Source organism: Talpa europaea, assembly GCF_964194135.1.
Source record: "Talpa europaea genome assembly, chromosome: 14".
NCBI classification, from domain to species: Eukaryota; Metazoa; Chordata; class Mammalia; order Eulipotyphla; family Talpidae; genus Talpa; species Talpa europaea.
In genome coordinates, this window is record NC_140082.1 from 78,786,735 (window position 1) to 78,807,656 (window position 20,922).

The following is a 20,922-nucleotide window of genomic DNA, read 5'->3' on the forward strand; positions in this document are numbered from 1 at the left end:
TTCATGACAAAAGTGCCCTGACTTACAGCACAGTTTTCTCCTGCAACCCAAGCCATTATGCAAGCCTGTCTGCGGGGCATTTCTCGTTGGCAGCCCCCCAGCACTGTCAATGCCTATGTCCCAACAGGGGACTCATCAGTCTCTCCTCCTGTGCACCCCCCTCTACGCCCCTCAGAGCTCCAACCCCACCAACCATCCCCCACGGTGGGACAGAGATCTCTGAGCCATCAGCATCTCTTACTCTTCCATTAAATTCTAACAGCTGCCTACTATGCCTCCTGAGTCACTCTCGTGCGTACACACTTCTTTCATCCTGCTGGTGCTCTCTGGGCTGAGACTGCACCATGTCCCCCCTCCACGCTCCCGGTGGTCTCTCCCCACTGTCCACTGCAGCACCGTGATTTCTGAAAACCTGGATTTGCCCCTGTCACTCCTCTGTGAAAAGTCATCCCAGAAGAGTTTGACCAGGCAGCAATTGGGGACTGGACAGGGCGAGCAGGGATCTTGTGTCAGCCAGCATTTCTGGTAGACGCCCCTCTGCGCTATCCACTTGCGGTGGTCGGGGGCGGGGAAGGGGCGGGATCGAGCCCCCTCCCTCTCCCCCCTGCTTTTAACTGCTGGCTCCGCGCTGCTATAAGAGTTCACTTCCTAGTTAGGCTGCGGGGAGGAGGTTCGCCTGGCCGGCCACGTAGGCGTTCTTTTTTCCTCTGGAGGAAAAGGCCCAGCAGCTGTCGGAGGAAAAGACCCACCAGCTGTCGGAGTGAAAGGACATGTCTCAGCTAAGTAAGAATTTGGGAGATTCGAGTCCCCCCGCGGAGGCCCCCAAGCCCCCGGTCTATAGCCGCCCCACGGTTCTGATGCGGGCCCCGCCCGCCTCCTCCCGGGCGCCGCCGGTCCCCTGGGATCCTCCCCCGATTGATCTGCAGGCTTCGCTGGCCGTTTGGCAGGCGCCGCAGCCCGCCTGGGAGGCCCCGCAGGGTCAGCCGCCTGCCCCGGTGGCTCCGATGGCCCAGCCCCCGGCTCTGGGGGCCCCGCTGGTCCAGGCTCCCCCTCTGGGGGGCCCGATGGGCAAGCCCCCGACTCCCGGAGTCCTCATGATCCACCCGCCCCCTCCGGGAGCCCCGATGGCGCAGCCTCCGACCCCAGGAGTCCTGATGATGCATCCCTCGGCGCCCGTGGCGCCCCTGGCCCATGCTCCCCCTCCGGGGGCGCCCCTGGCCCATCCTGCTCCTCCGGGCACCCCGATGGCGCATCCTCCCCCGCCGGGGACGCCGATGGCTCATCCTCCCCCTCCGGGGACTCCGATGGTGCATCCTCCGCCTCCGGGGACACCGATGGCGCATCCTCCGCCTCCGGGGACACCGATGGCGCACCCTCCCCCGCCGGGGACACCGATGGCGCACCCTCCCCCGCCGGGAACCCCGATGGCCCAGCCTCCGGCTCCGGGAGTCCTGATGGCACAGCCTCTGACTCCGGGAGTCCTGATGGTCCAGCCTCCTGCCCCGGGAGCTCCGCTGGCTCAGCCTCCGCCCCCAGCCGCCTTGATTGCCCAGCCTCCGCCGCCAGGAGCCCAGATAGCCAAGCCTCCAGGTCCCGGAGTCCTGATGATTCATCCTCCAGGTTCGAGAGCTCCCATCGCCCAGCCTGCAGCTACAGGAGCCCCCCTGGTGCAGCCGGCCGCCCCACCTGCGCAGCCTATGGCTTCTTGGGCCCCCCAGGCTCAGCCTCTGATCCTGCAAATCCAGTCTCAGGTTATAAGGGCTCCTCCGCAGGTTCCCCAGGCCCCGCAGGCCCCGCCGGCGCAGCTGGCCACACCCCCGGGCTGGCAGGCCACCTCGCCGGGATGGCAGGCCCCTCCGCAAGGCTGGCAGGCCACGCCCCTGGCCTGGCAAGCCACACAGGTCACCTGGCAGGCTCCGACAATCACCTGGCAGGCGCCGCCGCCTGTGCGCCAGGGCCCACCACCCATCCGACCCGGCCCGCCACCCATCCGACCTGGGCCCCCACCGGTGCGCCAGGCCCCACCTCCAATTCGCCAGGCTCCTCCGCTGATCCGCCAGGCACCACCGCCCATCAGGCCTGCCCCACAGGTCCTGGCCACCCCACCGCATCTCTGGCAGGCCCTGCCACCCCCACCGCCTCTGCGGCAGGCACCCCAGGCTCGGCTGCCTACTCCGCAGGTGCGTGCAGCCCCGCAGATGCGGGCAGCACCGCAGGTGCCGACGGTCCAGCAGGTGCCGACGGTCCAGCAGGTGCCCACGGTGCAGCAGGTGCCGACGGTGCAGCAGGTGCCGACGGTCCAGCAGGTGCCCACGGTCCAGCAGGTGCCGACGGTCCAGCAGGTGCCGACGGTCCAGCAGGTGCCCACGGCTCCTCCTGCTACGCAGGTGCCCACAGCACCTCCTGCCGGCCCCCAGGCACCCCAGGCGGCACTGTCCGTCCCACTGTCGGCCCCTCGGGTGGCCCACTGCCCACCCATCATCTGGCAGGCCCCCAAAGGCCAGCCCCCGGTGCCACATGAGCTGCCGACATCGATGGAGTTCCAGGAGGTGCAACAAGCCCAGGCGATAGCCTGGCAGGCGCCGAAGCCACCTGCGCATTTCTGGCAGCCCCTGCCCCCCCAGGAGGCCCAGAGGCAGGGCCCACCGCTGATTCAGCTGGAGCAGCCCTTTCAGGGGGTCCCGGCCTCCCAAAAGGCCTTGCAAATCCAGCTACCCCCCCAGCAGGCCCAGACCACGGGTGCGCAGGCAGAGCTGCCAACCATGCAACTCCAGCCCTCCTGGCAAGGGCCCCCTGCAGCAGTGCAAGGGCAGCCCGGAGCCCCCATAGCGGCAGCAAATTTTCCCATGGGTTCCCCTAAATCACTCATGACTCCATCGGGAGAATCCAGGGCTTCTTCTATAGAACGGAGGACCTCTTCTAAAGAACGTAGGACCTCTTCGAAGGAGCGCAGGGCTCCTTCGAAGGATCGCATGATCTTTGCCGCCACTTTCTGTGCTCCAAAGGCAGTGTCGGCTGCCCGAGCACACCTGCTGCCTGCCTGGAAAAACTTGGCTGCCACACCGGAGACCTTCACTGCCACCTCCAGGGTCTTTCCAGCTACCTCCCAGTTCCAGCCTGCCTCTTCTAATGCCTTTAAGGGTCCTTCTGCCACCTCAGAGACCCCGAAGTCACTGCCACTTGCTCTGCAGGATCCATTTGCCTGTGTAGAGGCTCTGCCTGCTGTGCCATGGGTTCAACAGCCCAACGTGAATGCCTCCAGGGCACCCAAGGCAGTGCCCAGCATCTTGATGGGTGCGGCAGCTGTGCCCCCCGCGGTGGCCACCACTCAAGAGGCCTCGAAGACCTCCGCTGAGCCTCCACGTCGCTCAGGCAAAGCCACCCGGAAGAAGAAGCATCTGAACACCGAGGAGGAAAACAGTGGCCAGATGATGGCCCTGCGTGACTGGCAGGGCCCACGGCCCTGGGACAATCTGAACCTGAATGACTGGGAGGTTCAAAACCCTACCCAGATCTTGGGTGACTGGGAGACCCCAAACATCTCCCATGTCCTGAGTGGCTGGGAGGGCCCCAGTACCTCCAGGATCCTGAGTGGCTGGGAGGGGCCCAGCACATCCTGGGCTCTGAGTGCCTGGGAGGGTCCAGGCACCTCCAGGGCCCTGGGTCTCTGGGAAAACCCAGGTAGCCCCCAGCCCCTGATTATCTCTGAGCTTACATGTCTCTCTCAGGGATTCGGTGCCACCCAGGATGAGCCCAAGTTGGAGACTCAGCCACTGTCTCCCTTGGATGAAAGAGCAAATGCATTGGTGCAGTTCCTCTTGGTCAAGGACCAAGCCAAGGTGCCCATCAAGCGCTCAGAGATGGTGAAATTCATCATCCGTGAATACAAAGATGAGTGCTTGGATATCATCAACCGTGCCAACAATAAGTTGGAGTGCGTCTTTGGTTATCAATTGAAGGAAATTGATCCCAAAAACCACTCTTACATAATCATCAACAAGCTGGGAGACCCTAAGGGTGAACCGGCGACATCCTACCTAGACAAGCCCAAGTTGGGGCTCCTGATGGTGGTCCTGAGTCTCATCTTTATGAAGGGCAATTGTGTCAGGGAGGACCTGATCTTCAGTTTTCTGTACAGGTTAGGGCTGGATGTCCGAGAGACACATGGTCTCTTCGGAAATACAAAGAAGCTCATCACCGAAGTGTTTGTAAGGCAGAAGTACCTAGAGTACAGGCGCATCCCCTTCACTGAGCCAGCAGAATATGAGCTCCTCTGGGGCCCCCGAGCATTCCTCGAAACCAGCAAGATGCTCATCCTGAGATTTTTGGCCAAGCTCCATAAGAAAGATCCACAGTGCTGGCCCTTCCAGTACTTGGAAGCGCTGGCAGAGTGTGAGTCTGAGGACGTGGATGAGGATGAGCCTGAGCCTGAGCCTGATTCCGGCGATAACGCCGGTGACCCCACCAGCAGTACCCCTCCCCGCTAATGAGGTTTAGCAGATATCTCGTTCCTTTGTGTCCCCGGCCAGAGGCCTCTGATGGAGTGTGTGTGTGTGTTGTGGGAGGGGGGGAAATGTTTCGTTTCTGGTGTTTATGTTTCAATTCTATGTGTGTAAGTTTGGATTTTCAATTGGATTCTGTATCTGCCAAAGCTTTGTACATTTTCATGTGGTGTTGAGTTCAATTGGCTACTGTTCTATTTGGTATTTTGGCATCTGTATTTTTAAGTGAGATCTGTGATTCTCTGTTTTGTGTTATAATTGTTATGTTTTGGTATCAGAGTTGTGCTGGCTTTGTGAAACAAATTGAGAAGCTATCCATGTCATTCTGGTACAGTTCATGTAGCATTGAAATAGGCTGTTCTTTGAACGTTAAAATGACTCACCAGTAAAAGCTGTCTGCAGAGAAATAAATATCTATATCTATATATATAAATATACTTTCAGCATAACAAAAAAAAAGTGTTTGTCTTTATTCTAATTTTTACTCTAGGTGATGGGTGCCAAGATGTGCCATGCTCTCCAAATAGACCTGAGCGTTAAGACTACTATGCGTGATAGTAAAAATCAGGGTGACGAAACTGCTCTTTGGGGATAGTATCACACTCATAATGAAGCTGCAGTGATGGTGACGGGGGGGGGGGTAAAAAAGGAAGATTTTCCCATTAAGCTGAAAGCATAACTTCACAAGTCGGGGAGGCAGACTCAAGAAGGGGTGGTAAACCTTGTCTGATTTAATTTTCATAGTAATCTCTCCAAGTAAGGCACTATTATCCCCATTTTGTAGGTGGGTGCCTACGGCTTCAGGAGATGAATTCAACGGCACAGGTCCGTGCCAAGGCAATAAAGTTATAATTTAAAACAACCACTTCCCTTAAGGTTATGTGGTCTGTTAAGACCACAAGTATCCAGATTTACGAGTGCCGTGGGTGACTGGCCAAAGGGGCACTTGACCCGTGTCTCATCGTGTCCAGCAGCTCAGATTTGGTTTTCATCAACACACTGATCATGGGATAGAAACACATTCCCTGCATAAGATACAGGCTCATAACAGGGCAAAGGAAACACGTGGCTTCAATGAATTTGGGATCCCTGGAAAAGGCTATACCTAATAACATTCAGGTCTAGGAGAAGCTCCTGGGGTGGAGAGATGGAGGCCCCCATCCTAACATACAGGGGAAGCCACACGATGTCTTAGGTTGCTAAATAAGCCTAGTCAGCCCCTGGGTGCAGGGCCTGGTACGGGAAGGAAGGGGAGGGGGGAGTGGACAGACCCGAGTGCTTTCAGGAAAGATACTCACACACCCGTATCAGGAAGGTGTGTGCAAAAGGATCCTCCTGGAGTGACTCTTTTCTTCATGTAGACAGGGATCATCAGTGCTGCTGTCACCCTTACTGCCCTACAAGAATCAGAACCCCTCCCGCCCAAATTTAACCCCCCTTCTCTGGGTAAAGAAAACCGTCTAGACATGAGGTCAATGGCAATAATGGGATGATGCTGCCACCTAGTGACTGGTGGGTGTCTGCCACATCTGCAGTTAACACAGAGCAGCTCCCACCGCAGTTTGGTTAAGCCCTGATCCCCTGGGTTACTGCACTACTTACAGCACAACCTTCACCTGCATTTGTGCCCAGAGGTTCCTTCTTTTCTCTTATATTATAGACCAAAGCAAAACGTCTTCTCCAAATTCAATCCACTGACACTTAGAAAGCCGAGCTTCTATAGTAGAAGGTAAACTCCTAAGATGAAGGGGCCCCAGCACAGGCAGAGCCGAGCTCTCTGGAATGGCTGGCACCATCCCAGATGGTGTTTGGCTACAGGGGCTAGTCAGCAAGTTGTCCAAGTGGGCATCTCATCAGGAATTTGGGCAGAGTTTATTGTCTGATCCAAGCTCCTTGGATCAGAAAGTACTACACAGTTGCCCAAAATCAATCCTTAGTTGTTTTGACAACAACTGAACCAGATAGCCTGCTGCAGCTGAGAACTAGTCCCAAAGGGGCCTTACTAGGCATATGGGTCTGATATTTTACTTTTAGGTCATTTATTACTCTCACTATTATTTTTTTCTGAATCACTTACTCATGTGGTGCTTGAGCAAGTTGCTCTTTGCAGAGTGCAATTTTCAAAGTAGCTTCATAAGCCTCTTGTGCTATACCTAAGGTGTGACTCCACTCCATGGTAGAAAGGCTTACTGCTTGCTTACAGTCCTCTGTCTCATTTATCTCATGTCTGATATAAAACAAATAATTCCAAGGGCTTTATTGGATTCAATTGAAGTGAGAGATAATTTACAACAATAATGAATTTTAACTACATAAAAGTAAACTAAGTTAGTTAGCCAATGGAAAACCTTAAGAAAACTGGTATTATGAAATCAGAGGACAGAAAAAATCCAGAAAAATATGAAGGTAGAGGGTAAGAAGCATTGGGAACACATTCAAAGCCGTTTATTTGAAAAATGTTAAAATATAGATAAATAGAGCACAAAACTTCTTCATTAGAAATGGCAATAATAAAACCCCTTGTAACTAAATGGGCAAATAGTATCAGATGATAAAAAAGATGCTAATAACATAGCATAATAGCATAGCTTATACATATGTATATTATAGCACACACATCACTGAATAATTTTCAGACATTATTTTCCTTATGCCCAAGAGGACAGTAAATAAATTTACCATAAGTTATTTAACCAAAAAATACTATTAACAAATAAAGTTGAAAACGTCCACCTCACTAACATTTAAAGACAAACATTACACTGCAATTCTAGTGTATTTATTAAAATGGCATAGAATAAAATTCAACCCCACAGAACATCCAATGTAAATAAAATCATTATGAAATGGCACCTTGAAAAACTTCTGATGACAGTAGAAATTACTACAAATTGCCTGAAATAAACTCTGCCAACTGCATCTTCAAGATGCTTAAAATTTTTAATACTGTTTTACCTAAAATTTTCTTATGTGAGAATGAAAAGACAAAGACTCCTGCATCAGGAAATCTGCTTCCTAAAGCGGAGGAGACCTAGTTGGATACATAAATCCCCCATAATCCCAACAGCGAGAACATTTCACAGTATTTCACTCAGTTTAAAGCATTTAGTATTTCCCAGCTTTTCTCGGCTACATGCCGTCCTCGGTCACTTCACTTTGCTCACCTTGACGGGTTAACCAAAAAATGGCTTTAGTAGAAATGAAGGCAGGGGTCCCTCTGCTGGATGATTGGAGGAACTCCTCCAGTCTGTACTGAGAACCCAGACATGGTCACAAGGGTGGGTCCAAACGGGAAGCCCCTGCCACTAACACAAGACCCTCTTGCCTTCTCTTATCCCTGACCCAGGAAGTAATATGCACATGGGAAAGAAATGGTTAGGATCATAGGTTTTGCTTCTCTGGAGCCTATCTCTAGGAAAGAAAACCTAGAATGGATCTATTACTTTAGAGTCCAAACGTTTTTCCTGAGTGTAAGCAATTTCTTCCTGATCTTTCAGAGGATTCCATTGTGGATCAAAAAAAGGGTTCTATATGTACTAGGCCGTTCCTCTAATTCTTATAGATTCTGAAAGTTCTATCTGCCCCTTTCTGTTTAAGAGATGGAGGCTGAGGGGAGCCTCCTTCAGTGTCAGCTTCCACCTGTTCTGTTTGGTGGCGCTGCAGAAGTCAGCTGCTAGCTTCAGTGAGGAGCACTTTTCAGGGCTAATGACTTGGCTTTGCTAACTGCCAATCAGTCTCCCAATGAGACTTCTCTGAGGTCCTTTGTTCAGAGTTGGATTCAGCTTGAGACAATGTATGAGATACAAATGTACTCTCTGGGGCTGTGATTAGCCTTCACTCCATCAGCAGTGACTCACAGAGAAAAGGATTTTAATAAAATACAATTCATCAATTTTTAATTTCACAAAGTATGCATTTTGTTGCATCTAAGCAGCCATAAACAAGGACACACAAATTGTGTTTTTTGACTGAAAAGTTTTACCATTTTGCATTTTATATTTAGTTTTGTGGTATATTTTGAGTTAACTTTTGTGGAAGGTCAGTGTAAAAGTTCACTTTTCGCATACGGCGTTCCATTTATTTCTATTATTTCTTTTTGAAAGGATTATTCTTTCTCCATAGAATTGCTCTTGTACCTTTGTCAAAAATCAATTGATTATATTTGTGGTAGTATTTCTGAGTTCTCTGTTCTGTTCCATTGATCTGTCTGCTCTTTATGAATGTACAGACCTCACATATCTGATAAATGAATTACATCCAGAATATGCAAAGATCTTTTTACAACTCAACAAGTAGAAAATAAATAGCACAAGGAGTCAGTATGCAAAATAACATCTCACAAAAGATTTTACAGGTCTTATGGATGGCTTCAGCAAGCCCTAGTTATGTGTTTTTTTTTTTTTCCCATTATTCCCTTTACTCTATCTCACGAAAAACAGGGAAATGAGGTCTACATAACTGTCTGGCTGAAGCCCAAATGTAAGAGTAAGCATTTTTCACCTGTGCACATCACTATTCTTCACTCTAAAATGTGTCCTCTCCCATTTCAGGAAGACCTTATTTCATTCCATTTCTGAAGCATTCTACAGCAAACCCTCTTAGGCTGTGAACCTGTTAATTGTGCATCATGTTGTTGGGGACTGTTTTCTGTTCCCAGTAAAGGACAACAAAGGATTTTTACATGTCAGATCTTCGGTGGGATTCATTAGGTCTGTTCAACTGCCCTGACTTCATTCTGTGTATTGGCGCCAGCTGGTGGCCACTGGGTAAACCAACAGCTTATTGTATTTGCTGTTACTGGGAAGAATTTGAGTCGATGAAAGGCACAGTAAGGAGTCCAGGAAGCTGAAAATCAGTGCTTGCTGCAGTCTACCTGCAAGCGCTCCGAACATTTAAAAGAAATCAGGACTCCTATATTTTGTTGATGGATTATTTGCACTATGTATTTATATGAAATTATTAAATGAATGTGTGACCCACAGATTTCCCTAGACTTATTCACTAGACTCAGTGAAATACATCCATTTCCACTAAAAATTGTTTTGCCTGGAAGATTGTCAATACTTCCTAACTTTTCTCTCTGATTCCTCTCTTGAGCCTTATAAAGAGTAGCCCAAATTATTGTTTAAAAGCCTATGTCATAATAAGGCCATGTCTTTTCCCTGCTTCAAATTTCCCAATGATTTTCCATCACAACTAGAGTGAAATTTAAACTCTCCACCACTGCTTCTACAGCCCTGTATGGTCTAACCTCTATCTACCTTTTCAACCTTCATTTCCTCTATCTTTCCTCCTCATTCACTAGAAATGAATCATACTAGTTTCTGTCTGACTCTTAAATACATGCTCCCAGACTATGGTTTTTGTATGTGTTGTTCTCTCTGCTTGAATGAGTAGTTCCCAGATACATACATAGAAGTTTTCCCTCTAAAACTATGGGTGGCTGCAGATCAAATACCATGTCCAAGGAGACATACCTCTTCCCGGTTACTCAGAAAAATGAGCACTATCTGCATTGACCAAGAATCACCAAATCTCAGTGGCTTAGTTGTATATTGTTATATATATTTTTCTGTTAAGTCATGCCATGACATGTGATCTCATATATCATATCACATTATTCTTGATTATTCAAAGTTCAGTATTAAAATAATTGAGAACCTCTGCTTTAAAGACTCAGGCAACTGAGTTCTTCTTTTGCTTCTCAGAATCCATCCCTGCTAGAGGAAGGAGAACAGCATGGAGGGTCATGGCAGAGGCTTTTACAGGGCAGATGTGATGGTTCTTATTTCTGCCTACACTCCATTAGCTGGAATTCAATCACATGGCCTCAATTAACTACAACTGTGAGCGGGTATATAAGTCAACTGTGAGTCCAGGGAAAATAAGACTTGATGAAGATACATGTTCTCTTCCAAATTAGTCTTTGTATTCATCAAGTATTCACTTTACTCTTCTTTTCACATGTTGAACACACTCTTGTGGTTAAAAGAGACAACCCAAAATTCATCTAGATAGTGAATCTGTTCTAAGTTCAGGATTTCTGAATGATATTGAAGTCCTGATGTGATTCTTCATGGTCAAGAACTGGAGTGCTAAAGTAAGTTATTTTCTCCCAACACCAAGTAGTCAACTGGAGAAAGGGAAAGAATAATCATAATGAAAACTCTGATTTGTAAAGGCAAAGGAAGACATTCAATGGTTATTGGCTCACAGGAATTACAGAATCCCACTGACACTGATTATTTGTCTGTGAGGCAAATAAATAGTATTCCAGAAGAAGAGACATGTTATAGAACTCTAGGTCCTACCTTTTTGTGTAAGAGGTGTAAAATGGAGGGCCTGAAATGGGAAGTTTCATGACACTCACATGCTGAGCAGAGAAAAGACATGTGACTTGATTAAATTCTGGCATCTTATCTGGGTGTTTTACATTTGCTCCTCCTCCCCTTCTCTTATTAGCACAATAGGGTTAGAGCACGCATAAGAATGAGTTACTTACTTTGAAGAAACAGCCAAAACTCTGACTTCAACGAGTGAAGCTTGAAGTCTGAAAAGAAAATGAACAGAAATATTTAGTTGCAAGTGTGCAAGATTATAGAGAATTTTTTTCAGCTCTCGATGGAAGCTGTTCTAATAATCCAGGAAAGAGTAAAGTCTGGCTAACCTAAGAGAGGCCAGTGAGATGGAGAAAAGCGATAAGATTTTGAGATTTAAAAGAATAAGTGTTAGGGGGAAATGGATGTCCCAAAGCAAATTCCATATAGGCTTTGTGGACTCCACCCCCACCCCAGGTCAAAGCCAAAGACACTGGGAACTCCAAATCCCATCACCACCAAAGGGAAAGTGGCTGGGACCTGAGGGTGGGGTTAAGCAGCCAGGTGGATACAAAAGGCAGACACGTGGGCTTTGGGGGCTCTCCATTTTTGGGCTCTCGGCCAGCTCGCAGCGTCCAGCCAGCTCTGAGAGTGACTTTGGGTTTCCAGGTCGTCGGATCGGGTAGGACACATTAAAGACTTTATTTCCCTATTTTCTCCCTGAGTTGTACATTTTCCTTATTTCCTTTTCTCTTGTAAATAAACCTTTTATTAACCTTTTGCGTGTGTCTGTAGTAGAGTATTCATAAGTCCCTTTAAAGCGCGTGGGTGAGGACCCACAGCCAGGAACCCGTTTAATATCGGGGTTGCTCTATAACATAAGGACTTGTAGACCCTCTTGCACTCAAGCACAAGAGACACAGAGAGGTGCATAGGTGAGAAGAGCCCAGTGCCCAGGCTTGAGTGAACGGATGGACACTGACATCCTTAACTGGAAAAGGAAACACAGGAATGTGGATACTGACATGGACAGAGCACTGTGTGTTCAGGTTCTGATATTCTATCATATCTGAGAAATAAAGTCACACGGACAGATACATTTATTTATCACTTCATTCTGTAAAGAATTGTGGGTGATCTAGAAGCCATTCATACACATGCTCATGGGTTTAGTTCCAGGTGTGACTGGAGATAAGCATATGGGAGTCAACATACAGACAGTGGTTGAAACTCTGGATGGAACCGAGATGGTGAAGAGTGAGTATACAATATGAGAAGAGAGCCATGGATGAGAAGTTTCGAAAGCAACCATAGACTAGGCATGTTGTGGAAGACAGGACTATGACAACAACAAACGATCCAAAAGATTCACAGAGGCACTAGGAAAAGTTGATATTAAATGAAGAGAGGAGAGAATCAAGTGCTGTGAAGCTATAGATAATGATGGCCAATCATGCTTCAGGTTTAACATAATACAGTAGTAAAACTGGAATTCTGATGAGAATGGTTTAAGAATAAGAAAAATATAAGTAGAAATGAGGTTCTGGAAATGAATTCTAAGTGGAAGGAATGTTACCAGGGAATAGCTGAAAGTAGATGGAGGACAAGGGTGTGTGTGTGTGCGTGCGTGTGTGTGTGTGTGTGTGTGTGTGTGTGTGTGTGAGTGAGTGAGTGAATGTGTGGTCTGGGAGCCCTGAAGAGTCCCTGAACCCTTTTCTCTAATCAATTTATCCTTTAGTTATAAATCATGTTTTACGAAGTTCTTGAAAGTTATTTATACATATATTTACATTCAAACCGGAGTCTAATCGCCAAAGCCTGTTTCAATAAGAGCCATCTGTTATGAGGATTATCCTTATTCACCTTCATTATGACCTCATCTTACACCCTGATTAGCTCTCACCTGATTTTGTGTCCCAGCCTACTGATGGCAATGCAACCAACTTGAAACACCTATGATACTCAGCTGATGCCTTCCTGCTTGTAAAAATCCTCCACAGACCAGAATCACTGTTGTGGCTGAATTCACCCTTGTGGTAGCTATTTTGACTGAAAGACACAACTCAAACAAGTCCAGCAATTTCTGAATCCCAGAGGGTAAGTAGTGTTATCAGCCCATTGGATAAAAAGAGTGGTGTTGGAGAATGAATTCTTGTTGGAATCATGAAAAGTGTATGGGGCAGTTTGGAGGAAGAGGTCATGAGGTCATGGTAGCACCAGGACAATGGTGTCACAGACACCAGAAGTCATGGACAGGGATTCTCACATAAGAACACAGAGCAGAAGGTCAAGGAGAACATACAACTAGCTGTCTAGTTCTGAATGCACATGTTGGTTTGCCATAATGGAGAAAAGTGATTTAATGTGCTTCTGTAGTTGGCAGAGGAAGTACTCACAAGTCTGACAGGCCTCTTGGTTTAGGATGGGTCAGCAGGAAAACACCAGGAAAATTCTGAAAAATAATATGCCAATGGATCATCCGCTCATTCCCATAGGCAATATATTTAGTCCACTGTTCCCAGATAGCTCCCATTATGGCCTTCTGCTAAGTTCATTGTAATCTGGGAGAACATCCAGGTCTCCAAAGTGGTGACCTGTCCCTGGACTGTCCTCTGTGCTACAGGAGGAGTAGGCCTCTCCTGGACTGTGGGGCTCTCACCTGAGGTTGTGTCCTATCCAGTGATTTGTCCATGTCACTAGGGAGTGAAGTACACTGGCGCAGTGGCCACCCAGGAGCCCTCCCAGTGGTTATCCAGTAGGGGTGCTGGTCATGGGCTGGGGGAGGCTAGCCAGATAGAACCTGGAGACTTTCCTGAGGACTGAGCTCCTTATTTGATCATACTGCTAGTGGAAGAAATTATTCTGCTTTTCTGGGATTATTCATCTTCTGTGCATATTCATCAATGGGAAGGTCAGTGTCCCAAGGAACTCATCCAAAGTGCATAAAGCTTGAGGGAAAATTTAATGCAGCCTAAGTGAGATCATATGAATCCTATTTAGGCTTTCTGGGACCTTCCCATGAAGATTGTAGGCAAATCATAGTGACAGTGTCCCGGAACAGATGGGTTTTATGGTGGGCAATCACTGGATAGTTAGCTTATATCAATATTTGATGTACAGAAATCTAAGCATTATCTAGACATTGTTCCAGGGTGCTGATTGTAATAGTATCCAATCCTTTGCCTCCAGACTCAGGGCACACTGGATTGTATCCAATAGGGCTCTCAGATATTCAAATAAGGTTCTCAGATATTCCTTGTTTCCACCCTATGCTATAATTGTAGGCCAGCACTGAACTGTTCCAGCATTTAGTCTGTGTGATTAGACCCTGCAGGTCTACTTAACTTTATGACCCAAATTCTACAAAGGGATAAGAATAGCCATAAACACGTGGAACACTGCCATTTGGTCAACTTGGGTCAGGTTCTTCTGTCAGCACTACTTGTATATTGGTTAATAGACGAGTGCGCTTGCTCTTAGGAAGAAAGCCCTCGGTTACCTCCTTTATCTTCAGACAACACCATGACTTGTAGATTTCTTGCCATGTTGGCATCTCTGAATGTGGCTCCAAGCTGAGAGTTTATTTCTGTTTCAGGTATCCAAACTTGTCACAAACTTGTCTGGGGCAGTGATTTCCATTTCCTGTAAGTAAGTAGGAGAATTAGCTTCATTAGTCAGTCTTTGTAGCCACTATATTTGAAGGAGTGATTTACATGGAGATGGCTTCTTTACAGAGGCTTTAACATTGCCAGGGATTCCAAAGGAATGATCCTACATTAACTTGATGGGGGGACTTGACTTTGGGGGGAACTCAACGATGAGGGGATCATTATTGTACTATTGATCATGTCACCAGAGTATAGTGGATGGTGAGGTAAAGGGGAATCACAGAGGGAGGAGGAAATGGAATCAGAGGACAACATAAAAAGAACTTTGTGTGTAAATGTTTGAGAATTGCCAGATAACAAAATGTGGAATGTGGAGCTAGGTAGGACTAAAGAAAAGGTTTGCTGACCTCCAGTTGGGCTACAAAGGCACAGTAGGACTTCATCTCAGTGGAAAGTAGAGGCTTGCATGGGATTGCATATACAAAGTGAAAAATTAGTAAGAGACAAGGGATGTGTTGCTTCTAGAATATAAACAGCTCTATATTGTGTTATACCATGCCTGACTATGATGGGTCGTTTAATGGTAAGTAACTGATGTATGGCAGATGGGGAAATTTCTTAACTCTTAAAGGACTAAATGGTACCCAGAAATTCAACACATGAGGCTTGTCCTTTCACTCCCCCAAGGAACTCTGATCCAAAGTTGAAGGATGATGGCTCAACCACATTGCAGATGGTAGTCTGTGACAGTGTGCAAATCTGCCCTTACTGCTTCCTCAGAGGGGTACCTCTGTACAATGTCATCAATATAATGCCCAAAATAGCATTTTTCCAATTTAAGTTACTTAAATCTTGTAGCAGAGGCTGTGTGCACTTGCAGGGTGCTTAAATATCTCATTGGGAGTTGCGTATCTCATTGGGAGCCCTTCAAAAGTGAAAACAAATCAGGCCTAGTATTCATCCATGATGGCATTACAATAGAATATCTTGTCTGGGGTAATGACAATGATACTCTAGGTTGCTGTGAGTTCTTAGTCAATTCTATAATATTAGAAGTTGGAACTTTAGTTGGGGAGACCTGAGCATCAAGGTTTCTATACTCAATGGTGAGGTGCCATTAATTAGTGGTTATCTTAAATTCCATCTAAACAGGGCTACTGAAAGGGGACATTGTGGGCTTAATGACTTCCATTTCAAGTATATCATGATCGACAGGGTGTAGGTCTTCAGTCCCTGTTTAAATGGGTATGGTTGGGGGTTTACCATCTTGATGGAAGAAAGTACCACTGGAATCCATTTGGCAGGTCCCAACTGGAAGGCCAAGAGGTTGGGTTTGAGCAAGTGATGTGGTATCACGCTAGTACGTCCATGCCTAAAAGGGGAAAGAAAAAGCCAGCAGGGCCACCACCCGAGGAATCCATTCGAGGTAAATGGTCTCAATTGTTACATCCAAATGTTTTATCACCTTTGACTTTTATCGACAATGACCTATAGGTAAAAGGGCTCTCTTTTGGGGGTTTAGATCATTTGCCTGTTACAGTGACTTGGATTCTGATGTCTAATAAGGTCAAAACGGACTGTGGTTTAGGTGGAAAACAGTTTCTCCTTATTTTTTATTAAAATTAATGAAAAGTATCTAGACTTTAACACTACATCAATTTGATGAGATACTTGACAGATAGATCTGTGCAGTGATGTGCTGCTAAACCTGCTCTCTGAATAAAAAACACTAATTTGTACTGTTTTTGGTGCAAATACTCATACTATGTCCAAATTTAAGTCAGTATCTTATTGAATGTGGAGTTGGGAAGAAAAGTGCACTTGTCTCTTGTGAGTCATCAGAATCGATTCCAGCATATGATTGATTCCAGAACTATGCAACGAACACCCACACAAGGTAGGAACATTTCCATCATCCAAGCATATTCTGTCATGCCCCCTTCTGCCAATATATCCCCACTGTTACCAAGATTCTGACTACTATCTCATCACAATAAATTAGGTTTACCTTTTCTTTAACATTTTATGAGTGAATTCACACATTGTTCATTTGTCTATTTTTCCAAAAGTATTATTTTGTCATGTCTTGACTTGTTCACTTAAGTGTCACAAATAACACAGATTTTTGTTATTTTTTTAGAAAATGAAAAGTAATTTGATAAGAATTGCAATAAACAGTTCCAATATTCATGTTCTTAATTGAAATTAATTGTATAGAAATTCCTGTCTCTTTAAAATTTGGGGCAATTGGGCTAATATGCCTCTTGCCTAAGTCATTATTGATGCAGGGGCAATAAGTTCATAAAGTTCACCTAAAAAAAATATTGGTGGAGGGCCTCCCTGGTGGCGCAAGGAGTTAAGCACCACACTATGAAGCAATCTGCAGCCTCTGCAGCACGAGTTTGATCCCCAGCTGGCCAGGGAGCAACCCACATGGTGCAGCAGACCTCTCCTATCTCGCCCACTGCTCCCCTCAGCAGTGTACTTTGGTCAATCTGCCTGTTCTGTTCCCCACTCTGTCTGGTGAATCCTCTCACCCCCCCCCCCACATCTCTGGCCTGTACCCCAGCTCTTGTATGCATAAATAAATGTTTAAAAAATATTGGTGGAGCATAGATCCTTCAGTATTGGCATCATGCTTATAAGAGGACCCAAAATCATTCAATAATCCTTGCGTTATACTTGATCTAGATTTTACTACTTCTCTTCATGTCAATTTCACATCAACAACCCTGTGAATGAAATAATATTTCTATTTTCTCAGATGAGTAAACTGAGCTCTAAGACACTTTAAGTAAACTTGCCCATTAGTACAACAAAGAGATGGGTGTTACCTTCCAATTTTCCATGTCTCTAACCCTAAAATGACTTCACCATTTCCAAGCACAGTCTAGTGTTACTTCTGCTTTTTCTTGTACCAATGTGGATAAATGGCACGTGCACGCGCACACACACACACACACACACACACACAGTATGTCAGCAGCAGAAAATGATACTTCCAGTTGTGAGGATTAAAACTTAGGAGCAAATCTACACACTGTCTAGAGCCAGCTCAAGTTCCTCTTCTTTCGGAGATCTGTCCCAATTGCCCTAGTCTGCTACACTGCCCTTATTTTTGAGCAGCTGCTTTTATTATTAGAGTCTCAAAGAATGAAACATCTGGCCTTATATTAGTCGTTTGGCTAATCAAAGTCCTAAAAGAAAGCTCTATTAAGAATATGAGTGTCTCTATATTAGGGTCATGGTTAAGGTCTCATTCTATACCCAGCACCATGGAGAGCGGCACAAATGGAATGTTCAAGACCTTCTGGCTCTTTCAATGGGTCAAGTATCTGGGATATTTCTAAACTACAGGGAGCTTAATTGACCAAGGGCCTCAAATGTTATGCTCTAAATCCCTTCCTACATTAATATTAAGGCATCCTTCCCATGGGCTACTTTCAGCTAATGACTGATTGTCGACAAGCCTACCTCTGAGATAAGCAATTCCAGTGCTGGAAGCTTAAGTACTAACTGTCAGTTTTGCTGAGACCCTGCTAGACTAAATGGAAGTTCAGGATGCTTCCTTCTACCTTGTTTCTCTCCACTGCTTGGAGTCAGACTTGGTCTGATGTATCACCTGCCTTTCTGGACCTCTCTCTTTTCTCTAATGAAAATTTTCTGAAATAAAATTCTTGCACATTTATACTTCTCTTGGTCCCTGAGACCCAAATTATCAGCCTTCATCCCTTGTTAACTATATTAGAGATGATGTTGGAAGAAGTAAGAAATACCAGTTAAGAAGCCATTATCCCAGGAAACAAAGAAGCAATGCTGGTGTGCAAATCAAAGGAGCTAGGCTCCAGTAGTGGAACAACTGGTCCCTTGTTCAGTGTCAGATTAAGGGTATTTAAGATTGAGAGGATCCCCCAGTCTTTATTCATGGCTGGTCCATCTACAATGTAAGAATATGTACTTTTCTCCAAGCAGCTTTTTGTAGGAAACACTACCCTCCCCCCCAACTCCTAGATAGAAAGGGAGGGTGCAATCAAATCAAGTGTTTCAGAATCAAACAAACCAGATTTAAATCCTGGCTCCACAACTTTCTGGATGTAGGCCTGACTGTGAGCAAATTACCTGACTTTTCCCTGCCTCATTATCTGATCTGTGAAGAATAACAGGAATACTAGAAGAATAATACAACACTACTCTGAGTGTCATTATGAGAATTTGATCATCCCTATGGACTCCAAAGCACATTGCTTAGTACATGGTAAAAACTTAGTGACATCTATTTTTATCAGAGAGGAAGGTCATGTAAAGGCTTTCTGGGGTAGAGCTTCAGCAGGTCATCTTTTTTTTTTTTTCTTATCTGCCATTCATACCATGGGAAGAAATTTTTTGTCCATTTCATGAGTGTAGGAGTCTAAATACGCCAATTAAGTCAATAGTGTCTGCTGCATTATTAAAATCAAGCCTACCCTTATTTTTTTATAAAATAACTATATGAGGTATGATTAAAATATCTACAGTTATGGTTTCTTGGATTTCCCTTACTAGTTCTATTGTCTTTGTATTTTCTGAGACTGCATAATTACATGAATACAGATTTAAAATGCTTTCAACTTCCTGATACATTGAAATTTCCCCACATTTTCTAATATCACTTTTGCCTTAAGAATAGATGCCTGATACAAATAAATCTAAAATTAATTAGCTGTACTTAATTTCCAATTACTTTTTCTTTTTCTTGCTTGTTAAATGCCCACTTTCTAATCATTTTATTCTTCCTCCACCCCTTTTAGTTATTATTTCAAATTATTTTAAAAACAACCACCTTGTTTAGAGGGACTCAGGAGAATGCAAAACACTGATTATAAAGATCTGTGCATCAGAGTCACAGACTGAAAGATTACATGCCAAAAGCAGGCATTACTGAATCTTATCAGTGAACCTACATCTATAGCTTTGGGCACATTGAGAGTGAACTGTGTTGCCATAGTGATTAGAAGGAGCTCTGTTGCCATACCAATGACATGTGGAGAGCTTTTCCTCGGTCCTTACGATGACAATGTGCTGTATTAGGCTGAAACCACTTAATTTGAATTACTGGAGTCTAATCAATCACATCTACATCTCTCCTTGATACAACTCACACTCATCAACAAATCAAATGTATTAAGCACTGACATTGTTTTCAGCTCTGCATTTATTATATTTTACATATATATCTATACATATTATCCTGTATATTTACTTACATATAATATATAAACACATGTGTATATGTGCATATATATATATCTATACATTCACATATATATTTTACACAAATTCTTTCACCTATAAATGATTTGCCAGCTGACTTGCATGCACATGTAAGACAACAAATATATATATATACAAAATACTATATGTAACTATTACTGCTTTTATATACAAGTGATATAATTCTATACACTTCCCATTTAATTCCTACTTATTACTATGTCTCCAGCTCAGCTCAGCCCACACAGATTACCCCATGCTTTTTTGTGTTTTGTGTATACTTTTTAAAAGGAATAGACAATACTGAACCAAAACTAACCCTAGAAATCTGACTGTAGAATTGAGGCTGCCAGAACAGGGGTGGATACAAAAAGCGGGAGGAGGCCTAATGGATTATGTTGGAGAACTATGGGTGCACTGGTGATGGGTGTAGTACATTCATCTGAAGAGGTGTGAATATATAGCTCTAAATTATATACAGCATTATGAATCAATTAAAATAATGCAAGTTTAGATGACTTTATAATACCTCTCTGTACATCTATGCCATTTTTTAAATCAGTCACTTACTGTTGGATTTTCTAGTTATTCCCAGTCTTTTACTGCTGTAACAAAGGTTGCAATTTACAGTTCTGTACTTGAATAATTCCATTTGTGTAGAATATGCCTATAAGTCACATTTACATAAATAATGGTTGGTCAAGGAATATACATCTGTGAGTTTATGATTTAATTGGCACTATCAAATTTTCCTCTATGGAGAATGTACCAATTACACTCTTACAAGCAATATATAAGAGTGCCTTATTTTCTAAGGAAGAGGTAGAAACTTGTACTTCTAAATATAGTGTTGTAAACGAACTTTAGCTAAAAAAATACTACCATTACTCACCTTGTGATGGTGAGAAGGGTTAATGAGGTAATGAATCTGAGAACACAACCCGGCACATAATAAACTTGATACAGTTGACAGTTAATCTCAAGTCACAGAAAGACATTTGACTACAGACTTCAAAAGAAAAACATACCAGCCAATATCGTTTCGGTACATTTTGGCTTCATATTTACATTTGAAATTTATACTTGTATAAAACATAAAAATGGACCCATGCACTAGTTTTCAAGATGGCTCTGAGTTTGCCAACTTTTACTGAACAAACTTGTTATTTTTGTTAACCTCTTTATCATAAATTCAACTTCTATTTGTATCTGTGGTCTTTTTAAACACATATTTTTGATCAGTTC

The 20,922-nt window shown here is 44.8% G+C and overlaps 1 protein-coding gene across 1 annotated transcript; it reads left to right on the forward strand.

Annotated features, from left to right (window-relative positions):
* Window positions 1–770: 770 nt before the first annotated feature.
* Window positions 771–4,487, forward strand: MAGEL2 (MAGE family member L2; the record flags this gene model as incomplete). Its single annotated transcript, XM_084254066.1, has 2 exons — window positions 771–2,216; window positions 2,325–4,487. 2 exons carry the CDS (start codon window positions 771–773, stop codon window positions 4,485–4,487), a joined length of 3,609 nt encoding a protein of 1,202 aa, XP_084110192.1.
* Between the last annotated feature and the right edge of the window lie 16,435 nt (window positions 4,488–20,922).